The following is a 26752-nucleotide window of genomic DNA, read 5'->3' as shown; positions in this document are numbered from 1 at the left end:
TGGTTGTATTTAACTAGTTTGCAAATGGATTTTTTCAGTTTCAAACTATTATTGAGGAAGCTCCCCTCCCTTTTTTGGCGGGGGAGGGGATGGGGGTGGGGTAGGAGTCGGTATATTATTCCTGTAGCGCTGGGTTATATAAACACATTATCATTTGAGAGCGCCCTTGGCGTCCATCAGCATTGTAAACACGTACTAGTGTATATACTTCAAAATTAAAGAATGCACACGCAGAACCGGGAGCCTGAATTCATATTCTGAGCAGACTCGCTGCTCGCATTTATTGATTTATCATGCATCGTTTATTGTTCCAGTCCCTAAATGCAGTCGCTGTCCGTTCAATATTGTTTGCAAAATCCTAAGATGTGTGTGCACTGCTCACTTGTCTCTTTTTTTTTTTTTGCTGAGTATTTTTTTGCGAAGCGAACAAATGCATTAATATTTATATGTTTATATAATCGATAACCCACTTTTCCCTTCCATGTAAATAGGCATCAAAAGATAATTTAACAGATTAGTTCTCGAAAACATGGCAGTGAGGAAGCGTAATTTAACTATCAAACAAATCTACATGTCTAATAACAGCAAATCTGCTAAGGAGCATTAGAAAGAGGAGCAGCGCCCCGGAATCTCTGCAGGAAATGTTCTTTATATTAGACATATACAAGCAGGTCCTGTCAGATGCACAGCGGAGCTCGCTAGCCCTCCTCTCCTCCAAAAATCTCATCAGACGATATCCCCAGACAGGGGCGGTTAGAGAGAGAGGAATCACATCTCCACACAGTTTTTGGGTGCTTTTTATTTTTACAAATCTTTCTATGTGTTTTTTGCCTTGATCCATCCTCTTCCCGCCGAGATCGTACGGCGCCTTTCTCTCGATTATGAATTTGATCAATCCATATTTGGAAGAAAACCCATACAGTTTTTTCAGGAGCTGAAAATTGAGTCGTTATAGAAATATTAGGACATATTTTCAATCATTTCAGTGCCCAAAGGGAGGCAAGAGCTCAGTTTTATATTGAGACATTACGCCGGCTGAAGGCAGAGAATGCGTTTCCCTGCCAGGACCTGATGCAATCCATTCAAGCCAACAAGTTTGGAGAGAATGTTGAGTTCAATCAATTCAGAACGTCGAGATGGAGCCCAACTCACTCCAGGTATTTCGCTCTCCTCCGCTCCTCCGATCCCGGCACCCCCCGGCACCCCCCAACCCCCTAGCTCACCCACACCTCTGCACCCACCCACACCCCCCACAAACTTTTCACCAAACTTTTACCCTCTGCATCCCCCAAAATCATTTTTATTGTTTAAAAAAATCCCTGCACTGATCATACATACATAATGTAATTTTACCGCCTCAGATGGGGAGGTGGGAGAAGTGGCGGTGGGGGGCCCTGAGTTTTTTTTTTTTTTTTTTAGGGAGGCAAAAAATTTGTGGGCGCTATTATTTTTCCACCCAGCGTTATATCTGTTGGGTCGTCTGTATTAAGAGAGTGGATGTGTGTGTAAATGTGTCTGGGAATAGATGTTTGTGCTCTGATGGCTACATTATTTATTTGGTGTTTTTTTCCCCCCCTGCAGTGGGTCGGCTCACCGTGTGGCTTGCACGGACCTTACATTTTCTACAAGGCTTTTCAATTCCACCTTGAAGGCAAACCAAGAATTTTGTCCCTTGGCGACTTTTTCTTTGTAAGATGTACGCCAAAGGATCCGATTTGCATAGCGGAGCTCCAGCTGTTGTGGGAAGAGAGGACCAGCCGGCAACTTTTATCCAGCTCTAAACTTTATTTCCTCCCAGAAGACACTCCCCAGGGCAGAAATAGCGACCATGGCGAGGTGGTAAACCTGTCTGTCCCTCTCTTCTTTCTTTATTATTTTTCCCCCTAGTAATGCTTATTACAGGGCAAGCTTGAAAATACTGTATTCACTTCTGCAGGCGAGCAGGATCGACTCCTTTTTTAAAGGGGTAGCGCCACTAGCTGGGGCTCGAGTATTTTGCCATTGTCAGAGTTTGGCTGTCAGCTTTACAAAGAGGATCCAACTGCTGATTTTAGTCAAGATCAAATAACTTGTTCGAGAAGGGTTTTGTTCAAGGGTGTGTGTGTGTGTGTGCGCGTGTGTGTGTGTGTGTGTGTGTTCATTTGCTCTCCTGCTATTGCCTCTTGAACATCACATCCTTTTTATATTTTTTGCCTTTTGAAAATTTACCTTCGTGTCTGGCTTCGTCGTGTCTGGGTGGATTTCTTTCGGTGGGTTTCGATATTGTTCTCTCTTTTTTAAGTAAGTATTTGATATGTTTAAGAGGGCGGAAATTACGAAATGGAGGCAGAATGAGATCAAAAGCTATTGAGTTGGCAAAGACGTGTTGAATAAAGTGATAAATGACAGGTACTGGAATAATACATTCAAATAACTTGCAGATCTGCCCGGGCGGATTTCAAAGCGGTGGTGTAACAGGCACAAACACGTTAAGCATTAACAACTATCTCTCGCCCACTCCCCCTCCCCCCGGACAAGCCATTTGATGTTCTAGTTTGCAATTACTCCACGCAAAGTGGACGTCTTCCTGCGCGATCTTTGGGGGTGTGTGGGACGGGGGCGGGGGAGGGGAGGGCAGAGGGGTGTGTGCTCGCCCACTGGCCCTGCGAGTCCAGCGTTCTCCGTGCCCAGACGGCGCTCCCGGGGAGGGCGGGGAGGGACAGAGCCTCCCCGGCACGTTTCTGGGCGGCCGCGGGGGCGCTCGCCGCGCTCCCGGGAGGACGCCGGAGGTGAGCCCGCTGTCACTGGGCGCCGGGGCGGCCGCCTCCCTTCGGCTCTGTCATTTCATGTGTGACCGCAGTTCTGCGGGCTCCCCTCGTCAGCTGACCGACCTCAGCGCCGTGGTACCTACCGGGGGGAACTATTTTGGGGAGTCTGTGCCCACGGCGCAACGGGGAGGGAGGGCGCACGGCCGCCTGGCGAGGCTTTGTGTTGCCAAAGCGAGAGCAGGGTAATCAAACAGACTTTTGAGAGCAGCTAGTGCTGTGCCAGGCTCTCGAGCTTTCGAGGTAGGTGTAAGGATCTAAGGATCTTTTTGTTAAATGAATGGTTTCCCGTTTAACTCATCCCGGGGCTCGGAGCTGCCACTCCTTCCAGAATTCCTTGGTCTGGTGGAGTTGATAGTACTTTTGGCATTGCCAGTTCACTCCCTCTCCCCAGGATCGAATTACTCGTCAGTGGTCTATGCCGGTTAATTACTGGAGTTCGTCGAAACGTTCGCCCTCGAATCTGCCTTTTCGGAAATAAGCCCCTCCCACCTCCCCGCTCACCTCCCCCCTCCACCCTCCCTGGCCAGCTTTGGTTTTTAAATGTTCATATTTCCCGACGTCCGCCTGCAATTTTAAAAAGGTGTTGTTTGGAAATACTGTGAAAAATCCTGCAACCTACCAACAGGTTGAGCTCTTTACCCCTCCCAAGGTCTGGCTCGGGCCCCCTCCCCCGACCCAACTTTCCTGCGCAGCTGTCTTCCTCCCCCTCCGCCTCCTGATTTCTTATTATTTGCTTTTCAAATTTATTACTTCAACATGGCCTGTGATCTGGAAAAGGGAAGGATTAAATATCCAGAAAAGAACTTGTGCCTAATAGACTTCTGACTAAGTCCAGGAGGAAATTATTCAGTGTTTTATGGGATATTTTGTGGTCACTCTTTTTTTGGGGGGAGGGATTGAAATTGGGATATTTTTTAAAGACCCTGAGTTGACCCCACTTGGTCCAGTTTTAATTTTTGTGGGTGTAATTAAATGGTGAATTCTGATTTAAGAATAAAGGCTATGTTTGCCAAACGTTGCATCTGCTGGAAGTGTTGACAGTGAATAGATATATTTTTAAATACACGATTTCTTTTTAATTGTTCATTATGGGGAATTGAAAGGGAACCATTGTAATGATCTCTGCATTTCGTCACTGCTATATGAGCCATACCTGAGAAAATTAATCTTGCCATTTAAAAGTAAACTCTGGGGGTTTGCAGAGGGAGATGGCTCTATTTATAATCCTCAGCTGCATATACATCGTCTAATATTATGCATGATTTGTTTTTTAATGCTAACACGGCTGGTAATTAGCTGTATGATTATACTTGTATATTTCATTAGGACTTTGGCTGATGTCATTGTGAATTATTCAGCCATATTAAAACAATTTTCAATTGAGATAATGACACGCCTCAAAATTATGCAAATGCAGGCTGCATTGTGCAAAATAATTATGACAAATGTAAAGCAGGTAGAAAGTTTCCCAATGCAGATCGGTTTTCCACCCTGGTGATGTCATTTCCCCCCTGGCCTAAGTTAGTCATTCATTAGCAGACTAGCAGCAGCAGTCTCTGGAGGAGAGCCTTACAGAAACCAGCATTTACTGCTGGCACCTAGAGGGGGCAACAGGGCCCTCTCATTAAGAAATTTGCTTTGTTTTCACTTACTCCATTAACTTGTTTATATACATTTAAATGATTTTTATTACTGATTTTAAATAGTTTTGAATGATGCAGTTGCCATTTGCAATATGTAACTGAAAGAGAAAGGTTTCTTGGTGATATGCACTGTTACTTGGAGAAAATGTTCAGCACATTTAATCAGCCAGTACAGTTTATTTTAAGTAACCAAATGGAGGTTAATAATTTCTTGATTGAGCTGACATCAGCATCCATTTCGAAAGGACAGCCAGGACTCAGTATGCTTTTTTTGGTTTAAGAGAATCATTCTGCCTTTTTATGATTTCTTGAAATGTAAAGACGTCAGTTCTAAAAGCAGAAAAATGATCATTGTGCAAGATTAGAAATAGCGTCCCTGTGTGGTTTGCTGTGATTTGCAGAGGGTTTTTTTTTTAATATTTTCTTATGATTTTTGTAATGATTGTAGGAGGCTTGATAAGGCAGGACTTTGTACACCCATTTTACAGATGAGGACGTAGACTTGGAAAGGTTATGTGGTTCGTCAAAGGTCACCAGGCTAGAACCCAGGCTTTCTTGAAATTCAGGGTTATCTTTTCTCCCCAGTGAAACCTACCCTTGAAAGCAGAGCTTGAACGCATCATATTATATTCTAGAAGTGTGTACTAATGTGGACAGTCCCTCAGACATTTTAGAATTGTAACTAGTTAATCAGGTTTGCCAAAGGTCACCAGATGTCTAGGTAGCAAAACTATCCTTATCCTATAAAGTTAAGCTAATTCTAATCAGTGGTATATAATGATAGCAGTTATATTTTAATAGTTATTAATGATCATTAACAATTTACTATTCATTTTAATGATAATGGTGATGATTTATATGCTTATATACACCAATGCCTTTATATATAATATTTCCAGCGTTGGCAACTGGTGTTGAGGAAAAGCATTCAAGAAAGTCACATTTTGATTCTGCAGCTTGCTATTTGCTTAATCTTGAACAACCGTTAAGTACTTGGAGCCTCAGTTTCTTCAGCTGCAAAATGGGAACAAAGTAGGGATGACTATAGATTGTTGGTGAAGATCAAGAGGATTTATAGGCAAAAGAGCTTTATATACTGTAAAGTGCTTAAATAAATAGAAAAGAATTATGATTATAGTGACCTTTGTTCTAGATATTCTTAACTTTATAAACAATAAAAAAATAACTTTTGTGTCTATGTGGAGGTTCTTGGACCTAAAAATGATACCATCTTAAATTACCATGAAAATGAATAGCAGGGCCATGTGCAAGGAGTTAAGTGTCTTTAGTAATTACTTACAATTGCCACATTCAGCCAGTAGCTCTTCAGAGGAGGAAAATGGCAAAGTAGGCGGGTAATTGGTTCTGTTACTGGATAACTTCTGATTACATTCATTTTCCAATTGCCAAGTGCTTAATCTACTGGCAGTATACCCTCTTAAAATGGGTGGATATGCAAGCTTGGATTTCAGCCTGACCAGCCATCGCTGGGATTTTACGAGAAGGTTTGCTGGTCACCTCAACTGTGCATGTGGATGGCTAAGCTAATGATGTCCAGGAGTCAAGATCAGACATACCTGGATGTTACAGATTCTAGCATGCATTCAGGATTTCTAAAAGTGATTTGGTTATCACCAGCCTCACTGCTGAATTAAAAAATGCTAACAATCCATGTTCTGGGGCCCGTATTGAAATCTACTTAAATAGAATATCTAGAGTTGGGTCCAGGAGTCTGAATTTTAAATATTTAAACAGTCTCAGTCTAGCTGTGTGATCTCGGGCAAGTTCTAAACTCTCTGTGCCTCCGTTTTCTTATCTGTAAAGTGGAAATACAGTCCTTATTTCCTAGGATTATTTTAAGGATTAAATAAGTTAATATATGTAAAATGCATATACACAAAGTTGACACATAGTAGATATTTCAGTAATGGTTGACTGTTGTTATTATCATTAATATTAGCGTTATACTCACTGAGGTTTGAAACCACTACCATGGAGCTTACTGAAGAAAGTTTTTCTGTGTGAGGGAATGGCACCTAGGTTAGTTTGCTAGGACACGTGGGCTTCCAAGTCCTACCAAACCAGGCTATCTTTCATCTCTATGTTAGCTTTAGCTGTGTCGCCAAAATAAAAACTGTCTTAAGGATTTACATTTTACTGCAGAAGTAAGCTGTCAACTGGATCAGCAGGTTTGTTTTTTTTTTTTTTCCCAAAAGATTACCTGATTTGATCATATCTGGAGTTAGGCAGACACATTCTGGAATCTAGAAGGTGCTGGATTGGTCATGCTCTTCTCTTTGGATAGCTCCTCAGTCTTGGTCTATAACCATAAGGTAATTTTTTAGAGATTTCTGAGACCTCTTAAATGACCACACTTGCCTTTGACAATTGCTTTAACTTTTTTAAGCCTCAGTTTCTTCCTCTGTAAAATAGATTTAATGATCTCAACTGTGCTGGGAATCAGAGATAATAATGAAAAGCATCTGGAATCTAGCATAGTACCTATACATGAGAGTTCAATGAATAATGGTTGCACTTATAATAGTTATTACTTATTTTTAGTAATCATCTTAAGCTAAGAAAATGAATTATCTTTACTTTCTACCAAGCAGGTCTTTTAGAACAAAGATAAGATGCAAAGAATTGCATGGAGAGAAATTACTGGACTGTGACAAGGGTCACCCAAATAAGGCCTGAAGGCCAAATCTGGCCCACTGTCTGTTTTTGTGAATAAAGTTTTATTGGAATGTGGCCATGCTAATTTGTTTAAGGCTGCTCTCAGGCTCCAACAGCAGAGTTGAGTTCTTTTGACAGTTACCAGATCGCTGGTAAAGTGGAAATATTTGCTATCTGGGTTTCTACAGAAAAACTTTGCTGACCCCTGGCCTATGCAGTTGATCTGCCAGAAGGTAGATGATGTGTACCTGTTTTTCTTTCTTACTTGAGTTTTGGCCAGGAACCAGTAATATCAGAAATATAAGAAATTTAAGTACTATAAGAAATTGTACATTAATATTATATCATTAACGTTTACGTATCCAATACAATTTCACCATTGATTCTAGGACATTAAAATTTGAGAATGAGTGAAATTAAATTATATTTTGTATGGTTAAGATCGAAACTTTAGCCAATATTAGTATTATCTATCTTGAGTTAATAAAAAACTACTCCTGAAGTTCTATGTGCTCAGTACTCTGGTAGGTGAAGAGATAGATGCAAAATGGTTTGTGATGTGATGTGACTCGTTTTCTGAATAAATTTATCAATCTTGATAAGGAGATGAGATCAACATGTCTAAAAATGTAAAAGCAGTATGACGTCAGTAAATTGTGCTGATAATACATGTAATAGGCATCCAAAGGAAGGCTCCCAACCATCATGTTTTTTGGGAAAAGAATTCATTAAATTTCTCAGATGTTGACTGAAGACCTACTGTGTGCTGGCACTTGGCTACAAGAGATTAAGAAGAATGGTTTCGGCAGGGTGCGGTGGCTCACGCCTGTAATCCCAGCACTTTGGGAGGCCAAGGCGGGCGGATCACGAGGTCAGGAGATGAGACAATCCTGGCTAACATGATGAAACCCCGTCTCTACTAAAAATACAAAAAAAAATTAGCCAGGTGTGGTGGCGGGCGCCTGTAGTCCCAGCTACTCAGGAGGCTGAGGCAGGAGAATGGAGTGAATCGGCGAGGCGGAGCTTGCAGTGAGCCGAGATCGTGCCATCGCACTCCAGCCTGGGTGACAGCGCAAGACTCCGTCTCAAAAAAAAAAAAAAAAAAAAAAAAAAAAAGAGAATGGCCTCTGCTCTCAAGGAGTTGCCAGACTGCCTTTATAGACAGACAGTAATCACAGAAAAGCCATTAGACTCTTTCAGTCTGGGTTCCTTAGTTTGAGTTGAGATGAACTGAGATCATTATTTGTTTGTAGCATTTCTTAATCTTTCTGGAAATTAGAAAATACTGTCTTCATCTTTGAATTATCACTCCCTGGACACATATTTGTAGAGCACCTGTTATGTGCCAGATCCTATTCTAGGCCCTGGGGATACAACATGAACAAGACAGACAAAAATCACTGCTCCCAGGGAGCGTATAGTCCAGCGGTTGGTTGTAACCTCTTGTGCACTTTATAGTTATCTGTGTTCTTTTCCTTTACCTTGTCGCCTGACCCCATGCTCCCCCCACCATAGTGCTGTTCTCAGGAGCAGGCAGTTGTGCCTTACTCACCTATGAGTGCTCTGCAATATTTAGTGCTATTCAGTGAGTATTTTTTGAGTGACTGAACCACATAATTAAAATGCCTTCTTGCACACAGTCTACCTTTTTAAAGCTTTACCCAGTTTCTTTCTGGCAGATGACCAGTGACCAGTCATCCACATGTGGGCCAGATCGAGGACCCCATCTCACACTTCTTCTTTCTCTTCCAAAGTCTGTAGTCATTTCGCACTGTAGAATGTGAAACCGTGGGAAGTGGTTTTTTCATAGGAGCACCCACCAAAGAAATAAGCAAATATTTGAATGATTAGGCTGGAGACAGCATCTCTGTTTCGTTGGGTAATTTTCCAGTCTCAGCAGTCAACCCATAAAAAGTCAGGGCTTTGTGGTGGCAACCTATGAAAAGACTAGACTTCAGGGAAGAAGATTCACTCCTCACCTGGTGTTGGTTGGCAGTTCATACAAGCCAGCATGTTCTGCAGGCTGATGGTCTTAACTAGGCCACGTGTTTGATAGTGCCTCAAAATTGTAAGCAATTAAAACCTCTCTTGACAATTAGACTGTCAGGCACATACTAAGGAACTGTTATTTTTATGAAATACAGGAGTCCATACATGTAAATACTTCATTATTAATTAGTAATAAAGCATGCCATTGTTCAAAGTGGCATCTAGTGATATATGACTCAAGCTCATTTATCAAAGTCTAGTTTTAACCAGTATCCAGAATATAATTGCTTGAATCAAATGCGTTCACTTGTCATTTTTTATAGCCAGTGTAGTTGGATATTTTCCATCTTCTACTCAGAATAATATTGTAGCGAGTGACTACCCGTTGCCTTGGCTTTTAAGGAAATTTAAAACAAATTTATCGATTGTTGGCTTAAGGATTCATTTGCCTCTCAGAGATGTGGTCATGGATTCCCTTATTTCTTGAAGAATCTACACTCGCACAAATCCAAGAATGGATTTTTCTGGCCACACTGTGTTCCTCACTGACTTGCTGGAGATGAGAACCTTGGCCTTAGCCCTCCAGCGTACATCCCTCGTGCCCTGGACTGGGAGCATCAGTATCGACAACACATTTCAAACACGCAGATGATGATGATTATTGAAAGGGTGCTTTAGAATCATGCTAATGGCATCAATCTCTCGCACACACTTGGGTAAATTAATTCTGCTTTTAAAATCAGATGCACTGTTAGCAGCGTTAAAGATGGATATTTGACATTTATCACGCAGACTAGGATGGGTGGTTTAATTACACGAATTTTCTGTAGGATCTTTGTGGCTGTATAAATAGACGCACAGTGGCGTGTGTCCTTGGCATATGACCATCAAGTTCACAGTCACATCTCCATTCCTGTGCCCCAGTAAGAACCCCCAGGCGGCAGAGGCCAAATGTTGCTAGTCAATCTAGAGACCCCATAAACATCTTTTCCCCCACCTTTCTTTTCCCATGACTCCAAGCACACCCGGCCTATGAAACACCCCTTCCACCCCATAGTTGAGTTCCAAGCCTCATCAGTGGCACTAAACATTAAACTCTTGTCTTTGAGAATAATGGGCTTTGCTTTCTATACCCTCAAGCATGTTGAGCTACTGTGCAAGCTGGAAAATAAAAATGTTCTAATTGTGTCTTTTAAATAAGCATAGGAGTGAATTAATTAGACCATATTTTGTCTTTAGTTGCTTAGTTACACAATAGTATTCCTGAGCACGAGTAAGATAAATTGGCTCTTTTTGTGCTGCTTGTCCCTTAATCATAATTACTGTATTGCTTAGGAGAGTAAAGCTTACATAGACTTTGAATTTTTTATTAATAGTCAAAAATATGCATATGATATATAAAGTATATGCTGTTCAACCTGTTTTATATGTGGGAAGAAGTTTTATTGTGGTGGTAACATTTGCATTAGTTGCTCAAAGATGTAGTTCTGGGAAATACATAATTGAAATGTTTTTGAATTGCTTTTTCTGGCCTTTTCAATCTTATTCAAAATAATAGTGCCTCCAGTCCTGGAGCAGTCATTCTCATTTGATTTAACATCTTTCTTTGCACTGCATGCGCGGCACCCAGTTTTAACCCTGCAGAGCCTAGATGAAGTTCTGTGATTCATAGGCTATACATTGTGCCTTACGTTTTTTGGCTCATGCTCTCAGGGCTTGGGGGGCAGGGGGCAGAAGGGTGCCTTTGTCTTGCCGTCATTATTCCAACGCCCTTTGCCCTTGGCTCACTTCCATGCTCCTTAAGGAAGGTTCTAGGGTTAGAGAGTGTAAGAGTTTGTTTTAGCATGAGCTGGACAACTATCTGTGCTTGCCTTCTGGGGTCTTACAAAATGTGATGTTGCTACTGAAGCTTGGGCTTCTAACCCGCTACCCCAACCCTCCACCAAGGAGGGCAGCCGGAGTTCGACGGCTTGATAGAGTTATTGAAAAATGAGAGAGTCTGGATTATGACCCAGGATACTTGCTTGGTAAATGTATGTGAAAATCGACTCCATTGTTCTATTGTATTTGAAAAGCAAGTAAATTATTTACAGATATTTGCTAATTAAAGCATATGTTGTTTCACAAGCACAAAGGAACACAGTATAACTGGAGACAAAGAACTAAGTGCAAATAATTTAAACTCACTAATACTGTGTATTCTTCTTAAGGCAGGAATATTAATGTGTATATATAGGGTATTGGTCAAAAGGTACAAACTTTTAGTTATGAGATATCATATATATATGTGTTCATCTTGTATCTAGAGATCTAATGTATAGTATAGTGACTATAGTTAATAATACTGTATTGTATACTTGAAAATTGCTAACAGAGTAGATCTTAAGTGTTGTTACCACATCAAAAAAGGATAACTATGTGAGGTGATGAATGTTAACAACTTGACTGTGGTCATCCTCATGATATATCTGTACATCAAATCATCACATTGTATACCTTAAATATATACAACCATCATATTGTATACTTTAGTGTATACTATTTTTGTTAGTCAGTTATACTTCAATAAAGCTGGAGAAAAAATATGTATATATGCATATATATATTTATGTATGTATATATATGCATGTTTATACACACACACACACACACACACACAGATAACTTGTCCTGTTATCTCTGTATACATTACACATATATATACACATATGGTTTTTTTAACCCTTCCACAGGAAGGCTCACATGCTACAGAGATAACAAGTCAAGTTACCCTCGAGTTGCTTGTCACTAGGCTTGCCCTAAGCTCTCTAATGGAAGATGAGATGGAAACGTTTTGACAGAATACTGTTTTCCCTTTGGTTCAATTTTTGCTTGCCATTATCTAGTTTGAGCTCAGCTCAGAGTATCACCAGAAAGAAGGCAAATTAGCTAGACACAGTATCAGAGAATAAAAAAGGTACTCACCCATTCCCTTGTCCTCAGACTTTCCTGAATGTGATAGGCTCAGGTTTACTTGTTTTTATTCTGTGACTATGCAACTTTGGCAGTGTTCTGGTTGGAAATTTGCATTGTAGAAAAGACGCTGGTGATACAAGGCAAAGGGCAGACCGGTGAAGGTCAGATGCAGGAAAGGTCATTGATAATGTTCTCAGAGACCTTTTCCTGGCTGCAACTTTGGTGTATCCATTGGTAAAACTGGTCCCTCTGGCTCTGCTATCTGCCAACATGTTTGGTTTTAGGCATGGCTAGCTTAAAGTCCCTTGGTATTGTTGATAACGATGGTCAAGAAGATTCGCCATGGTTATTTAGGAGAAAGGCTCATGTCTAATTTGCTATGGACATTTTGGTAGACTCACAGGATAACAGGTTAAAAGAGGTTGAGGAGAACAAATCCAGCCCTCTTTATTTAATAGATGCAGAACCTGAAGCCCAGAAAAATCTTGGACATGTCCTCAGAGCTAGCTAGTGACAGAAGTGGAACTAGGATTCAGTGTTCTCAGGCACCACAGTCTGGTCTGCTGTTTTGGGGAAGGGGCTGCTCTCTTGAGGTCATGCCCTGAGGAAAAGTAGGCAAGTGTTTCCCATGGCTGTGTTCTTGGTAGGCCATTCCAGTGCCCTGTCTTATGCCAGTGCATGGTGCCATGGGGGATATCACTTTTATAAAACAACTCGTGGAGAGTATGCACTTTACTGGAATGGCAGGATACTTTGTTTTGTTTGTTTGTTTGTTTGTTTTTGGATGGAGTTTCACTCTTTTCTCCCAGGCTGGAGTGCAATGGTGCAATCTCGGCTCACCGCAACCTCCGCCTCCCAGGTTCAAGCGATTCTCCTACCTCAGCCTCCCGAGTAGCTGGGATTACGGGCATGCACCACCCATGCCTGGCTAATTTTGTACTTCTAATAGAGATGGGGTTTCTCCATGTTGGTGAGGCTGGTCTTGAACTCTCGACCTCAGGTGATCTGTCAGCCTCAGCCTCCCAAAGTGCTGAGATTATAGGTGTGAACCACTGCGCCCGGTCCTGGAATGGCAGGATACTTAACAGAGATTTAGTGATTACACAGAAGCCAGGATTGATACTCAGGATCCCAGACTAGACATCACCTTCATTTCCATAATTTTTCCTGAAGCCAGGAGGGCCCTCTAATGGGATGCTATTTATATTGGCTAAAGAAAAGCTTCGCCAAAAGGTGGCAATGTTGGTAATAAATGGAACTGGTACTTCTGCCAACATCTGATACTCATGGATGGTTTCATCATTTAGAAGTGTGTATCTACTGTGTGCCTACTATATATCAGTTTTCCATTCTGGGGATATAGTAGTGAGCAGTGAGTGACTAGTACACAAAGATTTCTGTTCTCAGAGAGCATATTTTCTCTCCTATAGTAAGAAGGAAGAAGCAACTTGATTAATTTGTCCCAAATGGAGGGAAAACCATCTCCATACATTGTAGTCTTAAAACTGAATTCACGCTTCCCTTAGAGTGCTTTCTCTTCTCTGTGTATTCACAGCCTAGAGAAAATGCCCTACCTTTCCCTTTCCCGAAACCATCTGCAAAATATTCACCCACAGTGTTTTCAATGAAGTCAAAGTCACGATATTTTCCATTAATTCAGTGACCACTTATGTATCAGGCATTGCAAAAACGTTAATATATAAATTAAATATAAATAAAATATCTCATTTAATTCTCATAGCTAGTCTATAATGTCAGTAGTATTTTGACATTTCCATACTTTGTAGATGATGCAGCTGAGGCCACAGAGGTGTTAAAGGAACTTGCCCAAGGTCACACATAGGTGAGACTCAAGAGTCAGGATTGAAACCCATATTCTCCCGATGCTGCCAAGACCAGTGGGCGAGCTTTGTTTCTCGTTATAACTTTAGAACATATTGAGAACTCTCAACATTAGCATTGGGACTTTCACTATATACTGATGTATTCTTTAATTGAGTCTTCGTGAAAGCTTCTTTCCTGCTCTTTAGGGACCTGCACAGTTGACTGATACCCAGATAACAGTAATACCCTACACACGGGTAATACACTTTCAAAGGGCGCTTTAGACTCCACATAGCGCCTTTCTCACATTTCACGAGAGAGAAGTCTCAGGCTCAGTACCTCCAGCGTGCCTTTGTGTGCAGCCCAGCACTGGGCACTGGAGAGAGAGAGGTGGAAAACCAGGCAGATCCTGCCCCCACGGAGCTTACCATCAGGTGGGGACCACACGCATAGTATATAAACTTATCACAAACAAAGGGGTGATTTTGTGATGTGGTCAAGGGGATGAAGGGAAAATATAAGTACCTCTGTCAGGGGTACATGATTTTGTCAGAAAGGTCTTGGGAGGCATTTTAGAAGAAATAACATTTGAGGGGAAGTCTAAAGGGATCTTGGGGCGAAGATTGGGAAGTTTCTAGGCAAGGTGTAGGGTGAGCAAAACCTCCCTGCAGAATGGTTTCTGGGCTGGGCTTGGCCTTGGTGAATTCAATAGCCAGGTTAGAGATACCAACTGATGCCCACTGGAGACACCTATTGGTCTAGGTATCATCTAGACACCTGGGGTGCATATTTAGAGCTAATGTACATCATTTGGCTGTGGAGATGGTTGAAAACAGGGCAAGCTAAGGCAAACTAAGGCCCATAGGCCAATTCTGATCTACTACCTGTCTTGTTTGTTTGTTTGTTTGTTTGTTTGAGACAGAGTCTCGCTCTGTCACCAAGGCTGGAGTGCAATGGCACGATCTCGGCTTACCGCAACCTCCGCCTCCCAGGTTCAAGTGATTCTCCTGCCTCAGCCTCTGGAGTAGCTGGGATTACAGGTGCCCGCCACCACGCCTGGCTAATTTTTGTATTTTTAGTAGAGATGGGATTTCACCATGTTGGTCAGGCTGGTCTTGAACTCCTGACCTCAAGCAATCCACCCACCTCGGCCTCCCAAAGTGCTGGGATTACAGGAGTGAGCCACTGTGCCCAGCCTTGTTTGTTTGTTTTTGAGATAGGGTCTCACTCTGTCACCCAGGCTGGAGTGCAATGGCGTGATCTTGCCTCACTGCAACCTCTGTTGCCCAGGTTCGAGTGATTCTTGTGCCTCAGCCTCGTGAGTAGCTGGGATTGCAGGCAGGTGCCACCCCACCCAACTAATTTTTGTATTTTTTTAGTAGAGATGGGGTTTTGCCATGTTGGCCAGGCTGGACTACCTGTTTTTGTAAATAAAGTTTTATTAGCACAGAGCCATGCCCACTTGTTTACAAATGGTCTCCAGTAGCTTTCGCACTATAGTTGCAGAGTTGGGTAGTTGCAGCAGAGACTATATACCACACAGAGCTTAAAACATTTACTATCTGGCCCTTATAAAAAATGCGAACCCCTCATTTAAAATAATATTAATAAAAGTAATAGTAAAACTAGGTCCTGACAGATTAATATGTGACATTTCATTTACTCTTCTAACAGTAATACTGTGAGGTAGATTCTAGTGTCATCTCCATTTTGCGGGAGGGTAATCTGAAAGGTTAGGTAACTTGTCCGGGTTTCCAAATTCACTCATCTGATAAATGACAGAGACTGAATGGGAACTCAAGCTGTCTTGATTCCAAAATGCAGGTGGCAGAAACGTTGTGCTGTCCTATTTACAAGTAGAGGAAACGGGAAGTATCAGAAAAGGGTGGTGAAGTTAGCTGAGGTTTTACTCTGTGAAATGAAACTGCACAGCAGCTGTATCCATCTTTCAAGGTCCCATTCAAAACCCACCTCCTCCTTGAGGTCTTCCATTGACTGTCTAGGAACAAAGAAGCCACAGAGGCACAGGTGTAAGTGCCCTCTGGGTCAGGCAGATAAGATCTATTAGTGACTGGGCCAGGTCTTGGAGACAATATGATATTCAAGGGAACTGGGGAGTGCATGACTGGTTTGAGGCATGCCTCTAAAATGTTCCTCTTGAGCCAGGTGCCATGGCACGTGCATGTAATCCCAGCTACTTGGGAGGCTAAGTGGGGAGGATCACTTGAGCCCAGGAGTTCAGGGTGAACCATGATGGCACCACTGCACTCCAGCGTGGGCAGCAGAGTAAGACCCTGTTTCTAGTTTAAAAAAATAATAATAATAATTAAAAAAATAAAATGCCCTTCAGTTTCAACCTAGCATTGCTGGGCAGGAATGTCATTCTGAGATATTGCCAAATCTTTCCATTTTTCAACAGAAACCAGAAACCTAGATTTTCTTGTGATTTTAGTTGACTAATTATTTATTTATTTATTTATCTGAGACAGAGTCTTGCTCTGTCACCCAGGCTGGACTGCAGTGGCACCATTTCGGCTCACTGCAACCTCCACCTCCTGGGTTCAAGTGATCCTCCCTGCCTCAGCCCCCTGAGTAGCTGGGATTACAGGCACGTGCCACCATGCCCGGCTAATTTTTGTATTGTTCGTAGAGACGAGGTTTCACCATGTTTGTTAGGCTGGTCTCACTGTGCTTGGCCTAATCCAATTTTTAAATCACTCTCTGTGGGCCAAACAAAATGTGTCTTCTGTCCAGATGTGGCCCACAGGCTGCCACCTTGCCATCTGTAGAGCAAAGCTTTGGACTCTTACAGTTTTTAAAACTTTCTCATATTTGGCCCATTTTCTGTAACTAAAGCAAAAAGAACCGTTGGTCCCAAAGGGGCTGTTAAAAACGGGGTGGAGACAACCAGGTGGATAAAGCCAGGGCTTTGGAGTCTGGAGGGATGGCAGGAAGAGATGTGCAAGAAGAAGAGCTTGGCTCTGCCCTGGAGCCTACATTTAGGCTTGAGGAGGGAGGCAGGGACAAGCTGTGGAAAGCAGCACATGAGTGTGAAGGTGACCTATAGCCATCCTGGAAGGTGTCCTGGAGAAGGGGCCCTTGAAAACACCTAAGGATGGATGAGGGTGAGAGATTAGAAGATCCTAGGCAGAAGCAAAGCCATAGGCAAGTAGGAAGGAAGGACATACCAATACCGGATATGGTCTGGATTTGGTAAGAGAGCACAGGTCTAGTGGGAAATGAGGTAGACTGAGGCCAGACCTCAGGGAGTCTAGCATGTCATGTGGACTGGAATCTGAAGGCAGTGCTGCCGAATACATTCACACATCTGTTTTCTCTTTCTAATTAGAATATAAACCCTTAGCCTTGAAGACTGGTAGAATGGAGCATGAATATTTACTCTGCCAGTTAGTAGCTGTGTGTCGTCTTGGCCAACTTGCTTAATCTCTCTGGCATCTCAGTTTCTTACCTGTGAAATGACTTGATCTTGCTGGGCTAAGAATGTCAAGTGAGATGCTTATGGGCAAAGAGCACAAAAGCATGACCTGGCTTATCCTAGGTCTGCAGCAAATGTTGGTTATTGACCCTGCCCTCCCTGGTCAGGGACCACATTGTAACATTTGAAGTCTTAGTGCTAGACTGTTAATAACTACTTAATAACTAATTTATGGGTTGAGGTATTGGACTATTATTTGAAAAACAGGAACTAAGGAAACCATCATGTTAAATAGAGTTAAACTTCCTGGTTTTGCATTTACCCCAAAAGACTTCTCCTGTATTTAGGTTCAAATTTTTGATCTATATCGGTGATTTCCAGTCACTTTGAAGGAGACATGTTGGAATCCACTCTATTCTGTTCCATGTAGATGTCAAAGGTACATTAGGGGCCAGGCACGGTGACTCATGCCTGTAATCCCAGCACTTTTGGGAGGCTGAGGTGGGCAGATCACTTGAGGTCAGGAGTTTGTGACCAGCCTGGCCAACATGGTGAAACCCTGTCTCTACCAAAAATACAAAAATTAGCTGGGCGTAGTGGCATGCACCTGTAATCCCAGCTACTCAGGAGGCTGAGGCAGGAGAATCTCTTGAACCTGGGAGGCAGAGGTTGCAGTGAGTCAAGATTGTGCCACTGCACTGCAACTCCAGCCTGGGTGACAGAGCCTGACTCCATCTCAAAAAAAAAAGAAAAAAAAAAGGTACATTAGGGGACATCTCTTCCATTGGCCACGACAAAATTAACTGAGATAGGAGGATGATGGAGTCAAGAGACAAAATTGGCTTTCCAGACGTTTGATCTAAGTGCCCCACCCTCCACCCTGCCCTTTCATGATGCAACCATCAAGAAATCTGGTGTTGAGCTGTGAAACATGCAAAACATTGAATTCATTTTAAATAAACCCACTATTCCTCCATTTTAGAAAAGTTTCCTGTATTTTCTTTTCTCAAAAACACCCCTAACTTGAAAATTTGCTTCATCCCCTTGTCCCCTTCCTCACCTCATTTGGGGGTGGTCATGGTAGGGGGTGTATTCCAATCCAACTCTTTGAAAGATGCAAAAAGCATCAGCCAGACCATGTAAAGGGAAAGGTCCCAGCCAAAATGGCTGGGGGAATCTCAGAAGGATCCTCCAAATAGAGAGAGCCTGCTGGGCCATTAAATCCTTTTGCTTTGGGTTAATCCCACAGTGTATATCAGATGACTAGAATTCAGATGAAAACACTGCTATAGTACTCAGTCTTCTCGCCAAATGGTTCCAAAATATATGGGTTACAAATACAGAAAAAATAACTGAATTTGGTGTTTCTTAAGTAAAGTAATCTGTTCCATTCTGTTCCTTGTGAATATTCTCTGTAATAGTCTAATTGTGTTTTGTGCTCCTGGGGCCTGAGTGTGTTTTTAGCATCAATGCATTGGTTGTAAAATATGCATCCCCAACTATGTGGACAGGCAAGAAAGAGGGCTCTAGTAAAAAGGCTGAAGGGTTTTCTTTTGTTGTTGTTGTTGTTGTTGTTTTATAATGCAGATCATATGAATCACATAAATGGTGTTGTCTTTAAAAATTATCAACAAGCTCTGGGTGCGTTTTTATTTCTTTATATTATAGGTCCTGTTTCTCACTCCACATTTTTGATATTACTAGATCAGGAATTCAATAGACAGCCAAGCAGGTGTTCAAATCACTCCTGACCCCCAGAATTCCTTAAATGACCCCTTGAGGCAGTGGAGTGAAAACATTCTCAGCATGTCAGAATATTGAGATATCTCGGTTGCCTTAATTTTTTTTTTTTTTGCCTTAATCTTTACAGGCTTTTTTGTGTGTCCTTTTTCTTCTCTGCTTAAGCCAAGAGGAATCTTGCTTCAATCTTGGCCATGAGGATTGGGGGACTGGAGGACAGGGTCTGCAGATTGTACTTACAGTTAATACAGTTCTAACTGCTCAGCTGTGCCAGCTAACTTTTCTAATTGGTCTTTAAAAGATGAATCTTTTTTTTTTTTTTTCCTGAGATGGAGTTTCACTTTTGTTGCCCAGGCGGGAGTGCAATGACGCAATCTCGGCTCACTACAACCTCTGCTTCCTGGGTTCAAGTGATGCTCCTGCCTGAGCCTCCCGAGTAGCTGGGATTACAGGCACCTGCCACAACACCTGGCTATTTTTTTTTTTTTTTGTATTTTTAGTAGAGACGCGTTTCACCATGTTGGCCAGGCTGTTCTCGAACTCCTGACCTCAGGCGATCCGCCTGCCTTGGCCTCCCAAATAAAAGATGACTCTTAAATGAGTAGAAGGAAAAAAAAGGAAGATGGGGCTTGGAATTCTCATATGGTAGTTAAGGGCATAACATAATATTGCTATTGAAAAAATATAACATTTCTATTTTTAAATATAGGCCTTTGACTATAACCTTTATTCAATTAAATTCAATCAATATTTATTAGGATGTACCAGGGTGATAAAGGGATGAATAAAATCAGCTTCTTTCTCTCTAGTTAGAGGAGATAAAACATGTTCAAGTTAGCCATACTTGGCAAGTTTATACTGCCTCTTTCATAGTGAAAAATACACTCACATTTTTAAATAGTATTCTTAGAAATTTCTATGGATAATCCCCCAAAATGAAAGATCTCTCGTACAGGCAGTTGATTTAGGATTTAGGTAGTTGCACAAAGTATTTTACTATTGGTTTGTCGTCATCTCTGCAGAAAATTATCTAATTTCTAGGCATACTTGAAACATATTTAGCACCTCATTTTACAAACTTTATTTTATTGTCACACAATGGCATGTAAATGTGTCCTGTGTTAAAGATGGTTGTATCGGTTATCTGTTGTTGTGTAACAGATTACCCCAGATTTGGTGTCTTGTTAAAACAACACTTACTATCCACAGTTTCTGTGGGTGGCAAGTCTGAATAAGGCTTATCTGGGTGCCTCTTGCTAAGGGACTCTCAAAGCTGCAGGCAAGGTGTCCTCCCCAGCTGTGGCCATCTGAAAGCTCTGTAGAGCGAGGATCTATTGATACTTCAGGCCCACTCACTTGCCTATTGACAGCTCTCAGATCTCTCAGGCTGTTGGACTAAGGCCCTCAGTTCCTCTCTGGCAGTGGGCCTGGGTCTTCCTGGCTTCCTTGCTGGGCCACGTGGGCCTCTCCATAGGGCAACTCAAACATGGCAACAGACTCCCCTCAGACTGTAAGGTGTAGGAATGAGACACAAGCCATAGTCTTTTTATAACCTGATGCTGAAAGTGACATCCCGTCACTTTTGCCTAATTCTGTTTGTTAGAAGTGAGGCATTATTATCTAGCCCACACTCAAGAGCAGGAGATTATTACAAGGTTGCGTATAATCTCAGGGGACCATCTTCAAGGCCACCTATTACAGCTGGCAACAGAGCTAGTCACTTTAGTGTACAGCTCATCTGATGAGGGTTGAAAGGTATTCTTCTTACTCTGTTTTGCTTTTTTCCTTTTTTCCCTTTTATTATTTGTTTATCTATTTATTTATTTTTGAGACAGAGTCTTACTCTGTCACCTAGGCCGGAGTGCAGTAGTGTGATCACGGCTCACTGCAGCCTTGGCCTCCCTGGCTCAAGCGATCCTCCCACCTCAGCCTCCCAAATAGCTGGGACCACAGGCGTGCACCACTGTGCCCAGCTAATTTTTTGATACAGTCTCCTTGGGTGGTTCCTCCCAAACATCTCCCCACTCTTCAGGGCATATAACTATAGATGACATACAAAGTAGACTGCAGATTGCCATAATCTTTTGAAGATTTGTTAGTCCTACAGCATGTCAACAAGCCGTATTGGGTCTTTTTTACATCTAATGTCTTGATCATTGCATTTGGAGAGTTTTGCTGGAAAGGGCATTGTATCTGGTTAGATGAGAAATCGGCAGAGAGAAATGAGGAAGGAGGATCCTGTAGCTAATATAAACAGGCTCCTTAATGCATAAGAAAATAGGTATGTTTGGGCTGGTTGTGGTGGCTCACACCTGTAATCCCAGCACTTTGGGAGGCCAAGGTGGTGGATCACCTGAGGTCAGGAGTTCAAGACCAGCATGGCCAACACGATGAAACCCCGTCTCTACTAAAAATACAAAAATTAGCTGGGCGTGATGGCACATGCTTATAGTCCCAGCTACTCAGGAGGCTGAGACAGGAGAATCGCTTGAACCCGGGAGGCGGAGGTTGCAGTAAGCCGAGATCACGCCACTGCACTCCAGCCTGGCTGACAGAGTGAGACTCTGTCTCAATAAAAAGAAAAGAGAAACTAGGCATGTTTCATGTACAGTGGTTCAGGAGGGGCTTTAAATCACGTTGGCATAATGTCCATGGAAAGACGACCTAAAAATCCACATGAGAGGGATTCTTGTCCCAGGTGTGTTTCTCATGAGTGTATCTACAAGAGGTGAGCATCTCCTGGCCCTCCTTCCACCTTGTGTATATGTCAGGAGAGAGGCTGGTCTACCATCTTTTAAATTTTGTGCAAGTTAACTGTTTTGTGGGAAGACTCAATGATTTTTCTTTCTGGAAGGGTGCAGTTTGGTCTTCAGCAAAGTGCTCACAACATACATATGTAGGCATTAGAGGTTTGAGAAAAAGATAGTATTAAACAGATTCTGGCCAATGCTTTTTTTAATGCATAATGATGTTCAGTGATACTGGTTAATTTTTAATAATGGAAATTGATTTATGGGGTGGCTTCCATGTTAAACCTAGTGGGAACTTAAAGAAAAGCGGTCTGGATTCAAATTGAGGAGCATGCAACAGCAGTAAGACATACACATGGGGCATGTTGTGTGTTTTTTGTTTTTTAGCCTCAAATGTACCATGTACCATGTTTCTCCCAGTGGCTTCATGCATGCTGTTCCCTCTTCCCACAATGTCCTGTGTTCTTCCCCATCTTCCCTCACCTCTTAACTTGGCTGCTTCCTTTTCTTTCTCAGGGTCTGAACAGAGAGACCTTTCCTGACCACTCAATTTCAGTCATCCCTGGTTCCACCCTTTGCCCCATCAATGCCTCTTCTCATCCTTTTGCATCAGATTTTGTTTATTATCTGGCTCTTCTGCCCAGTCCACACATACATGACTATCCGCTCTAGAAGGGTAGGGGTTTTGTCTGTTTTATTCCTGGCTGTAACCCCAGTGACTGGCATACAGTTGGTGTTCAATAAATATTTGTTGAACTGATAAAATCACTTATGACCATTTTTCATTATATAAACCACATTTAGCTAAGGGCTTATGTTTACTGTCCATCTTCCCCACCTTGGCTGGTGTATGACTCAGAGAGGCTTGTTCCCCAGCTGTTCCTAGTGCCTAGCACAGCTCAGAGTAGATGCTTGCAACACTGAGGATGAAAGAGTGAGTGAACCCTCTGACAAAGGACTAGAAGGAGTGTGAGCTGCACTTCCCAGGCAAGGGGCAGGAGACTCTCCCTGGGCACTGTGTGTTTCTGAAGGGCAGCACCAGGTCTTCTCCATCCTTATCTCTGTAGCCGATACTCAGCCCTGTGCTTGGCACAGAGCAGAGAGTCAATACAAGGTAATTGGATCAGATTAAATTGAGTTTGGGAAAAGCTAGAACAAAATCTCTCCTGACAACAATGCTGGATGAAGCTCAGCTTGTGAATGTCCTCTTAAAGGTGGCAGAGATGGCTCCTCCTGGATTCCCTCCTGTGCTTGTTTTGTCAGAATGCCTAGTAGTATGCATCTATTCATTCATTTATTCATTGTTTCTTAAAGCCCCACCTGCAAGGATGCAGAGCACAGGGCATGGAAAGCTACGTAAGTTTTCAGCCCCACCTTTAGAAAGTGTGTCTTGAGGAAAAGTTAGGCTGTATTCTCTGGCTTATACAACCTCCCCGAGGAGGCAAAAGAGTTGGACTCAGGCGGTTGTAGTTGCTTGAGTCTGTCCTCTGTGTTGGCCTCCACACCACAGTCGTTGAACAGGAGTAAAAAGGCACCAACTGTGGTTGCAAATTGGCTTTTGCATTAATCCTGGCTTATTCAAAAACACTCGATATTTTTCCAAACTGAATTTAGGGCTTTTGATTGAAGCCTGAATCATTTACCGCAGCAGAGCATATCACTAGTCTAGGAAAAACTAGAACTTAAAAATACAGAGTCCCTTTAAGTAATCCAATATAGGATAATTACATTATTAAATAAAGCTGTGGGTCTCAAATGATCCCACTGCCATTGTACATGTGAGGGTAATAATGTGAACTGTGCTAAGTGAACAGAGCAAAAAAAATTTAACGAGAAGGGAGTGTGTCTAAATCATATGTTTATGTTTAAACAGAGGCTACAGAAAACAGGAAGATTTACTCGGTTTGTACATTAAAGTGTCCTAAATAGGCATAAGGCTGTCAGTGATTCTCGAAAGACTGCTCTTCTAATTCATGGCAACGGTATATCAAGACTCTGTGCCAGATGACCAGTAAGCTTTCATCATTCAGATTTTCATACACCAACAGGGGCCAAGGGGTTTCTTCTTCCTTTGAGGATCTTTATGAGATAGACTCTGCTGGACGATGTACCTGGGCAGAAGGTCATGTGCCTGTAAAAGTGGGTGAAAAAGGCTGGGCATGGTAGCTCATCCCTGTATCCCAGCACTATAGGAAGCTGAGGCGGGTAGATCACTTAAGGTGAGGAGTTTGAGACCAGCCTGGCCAATATCGCGAAACCCTGTTTCTACTGAAAATACAAAAAAGAGCCGGGCATGGTGGCACATACCTGTAGTCCCAGCTACTCGGGAGGCTGAAGCAGGAGAATCGCTTGAACCCGGGAGGCAGAGGTTGTCGAGAGCAGAGATCGCACTACTGCACTCTAGCCTGGGCGACAGAGTGAGACTCTGTCTCCAAAAAAAAAAAAGAAAAGAAGGGTCAAAAAAATCAGGAGATGTTAAAGTAATCGTCGAGTCATTCCGGATTGGGTGGTGGTTGGGATTGGTCTTTACTGTTACTGTTTTTGCTTTTATTGAGTGTTCTTACATGTGGCTTACCTGAGCATAACACTGGAATTAGACTCATTTATCTTCTTTGTTAAAGTTTTAATGGCCAGAGCTAACTATTTGGGTGCCAAGGCTAGCTTTTATTATGGCAACCTAAAAGGAGTTTAAAAAAAAAAACAAAACATAGACTATGGAGTGTACACCCTATTAATTTGGCCAGAGAAAAAGTAGGCAGGCTTAACCACTGATATAAGTAAGGCCTCTTCTTTGCATATCAAATGCTTGCCTCTTTAGAGAGAGAGTATGTAGGACACTGGGATGCAATTTTCTGCTCTCTGTGTAAGTTGTCTTTAATTTTAGGGAGGAAAAAGGTACATGCATGGTAAGCCCAAGAGGAAAGAAATGGAACAGGGAATTATGAGAGGATGTTTCCAGGGCTTTCTTTGGAGATGGTCAGGGGAGCAGGCTGCAGCCGACCAGGTTTTAGATTAGTGTATATTAAAAATGTATTTAGGAACATAAAATATTTAGGATTTTTGAATTACTTGTTTGATACGCAAATGCCGTTGGCTATAACCATGAAGCATGGTCGCGTTCCGTTTGACAAAGCGTGCCTCAGAGCAATCTTCTGTTTGTTTACTCCCTCCTCTTTTGCCAGGATGGATTTCCAAAATTCATCGAGCCACAGGCTTCAAAGATCTGGTGAGCAGGATGGAAAAGGTTGGAAGAGGAGGGGCTAGCTTGGGAAATTAGAACCCCATACACTAAAGAGCCTCCATGGCCAATCATCTCATCACGTTAAGGGAGTCAAATTAAATCTTAGCACATACTTCAGGGTCTATCTTCATCGCTCTGACAACAGAAAATTTTTTACATTTTTTAACTAGCACATGAGTGGTGATTTCTGCCGTCTTTCTTTGGGAACAAAAACACGATAAAAATTAAAATCCTTTTTGTGAAGTGACTTGAAATCCCATTCACCCCAGGGAATTGGCAGGAGGTGGGGAAGGATGCATTTGTCCCAGGGAGGGAGGAGGTTGGGATGTGACTACTGTCAAGGTTTAAATGACCAGTTTTCCAGAAAGAAGATGATGCTACCATGCTGGTTTCTGGTTCCACTTCAGTTTTTTCATCTCTAAAATGGGTTAAGACCACCTACCTCAGAAAGTCCTTACAGGGATTAGATAGGATAATGTCTATTAAATTCATAGACTACTGTCTGCATCAAGTAAAGCATCTCTGAGTTTTCTGCAGCTGTGTCCTTGAGAGTTGGAGAGGATGAGAAACCCAGGTATTTAATCTTATTATTATTATTGTTATATTTTATTTTTATTTTTATTTTTGAGATGGAGTCTCTGTCATCAGGCTGGAGTGCAGTGGTGCAATCTCAGCTCACTGCAACCTTCTCCTCCCTGGTTCAAGTGATTCTCCTGCCTCAGCCTCCCAAGTATCTGGGACTACAGGCGTGCACCACCACACCCAGCTAGTTTTTGGTTTTTTTGTATTTTGTATTTTTAACAGAGATGGGGTTTCACCATGTTGGCCAGGATGGTCTTGATATCCTGAGCTTGTGATCTGCCCATCTCAGCCTCCCAAAGTGCTGGGATTACAGGTATGAGCCACCACACCTGGCCTTAATCTTATTATTAGGTTGGTACAAAAGTAATTGCAGTTTTTGCCATTGAAAGTAATGGCAAAACCACAATTACTTTTACACTAACCTAATAATTGTCTTCTGGCCCAACCTTCCCTTGGAGATACCCAGCAAGAGTTACAGGACCATTATTGTTCCTAGACAAAGAATTAAGAAGAGTTAGGAACATGCACAGTTACCCACAAGGGACATTTGAATCCCACTTGCCCTCCCTTCATTTTCTGCTCAAGAGATAATATGTAATCGTAATAGCCATTATTTCATGGATGCCTACCCAGTGTTGACCACTGTACTGTAACAACTGCAGCATCCTAACTACCCTCCGTGGTTGGTTATTTTATCCTATTTTCCCCATTTTTTCATATGAGACTTGGCAAGTCCAAGAATAACGTAGACTTGCCAGGGTCTCATCTAAAAAATGAGGAAAATAGGCTAAAATAACACAGTAGAGCTGCACTTGAATCTCGGGCCATCAGGCTCAAAAGCCAGGACTTTCTCAGCTCTCCCTTGGTTTCTTCCAACATGGCACATTCAGAGATGATGTACCATTAAAATACGCGCTTGGTGCTTTGGGCCCAACACAGGCCTTGGCTCTTTGGGAAGTATAAGAGAAGTGGAAATTAGGCAAGGGAACCTGCCTCTAAAAAATATTTGCAATTGAGGTGTTTACTTTAGAAGACAGAATTATGCAATTCAGCATCAAATACTAGTGCCTAATAAAGATTTAACATTATGTCACAGGTAATAAGAACAG

General features: G+C 42.2%; 1 protein-coding gene across 1 annotated transcript in view; it reads left to right on the top strand.

Annotated features, from left to right (window-relative positions):
- The first annotated feature begins 411 nt into the window (after positions 1 to 411).
- The window catches only part of ARID5B (AT-rich interaction domain 5B), a 192379-nt gene continuing 166038 nt past the window's right edge, over positions 412 to 26752 (top strand). The window contains exons 1-2 of the mRNA XM_025396594.1: positions 412 to 1157; positions 1582 to 1836. Coding sequence (XP_025252379.1) covers positions 1137 to 1157; positions 1582 to 1836 — 276 coding nt within the window. The 5' untranslated portion in view covers positions 412 to 1136. The remainder of the gene's footprint in view (positions 1158 to 1581; positions 1837 to 26752) is intronic.

Source organism: Theropithecus gelada, chromosome 9, assembly GCF_003255815.1.
Source record: "Theropithecus gelada isolate Dixy chromosome 9, Tgel_1.0, whole genome shotgun sequence".
Lineage (NCBI taxonomy): Eukaryota > Metazoa > Chordata > Mammalia > Primates > Cercopithecidae > Theropithecus > Theropithecus gelada.
The sequence above is the reverse complement of the archived record's forward strand: the minus strand, read 5'-3'. Positions and strand labels throughout refer to the sequence as shown.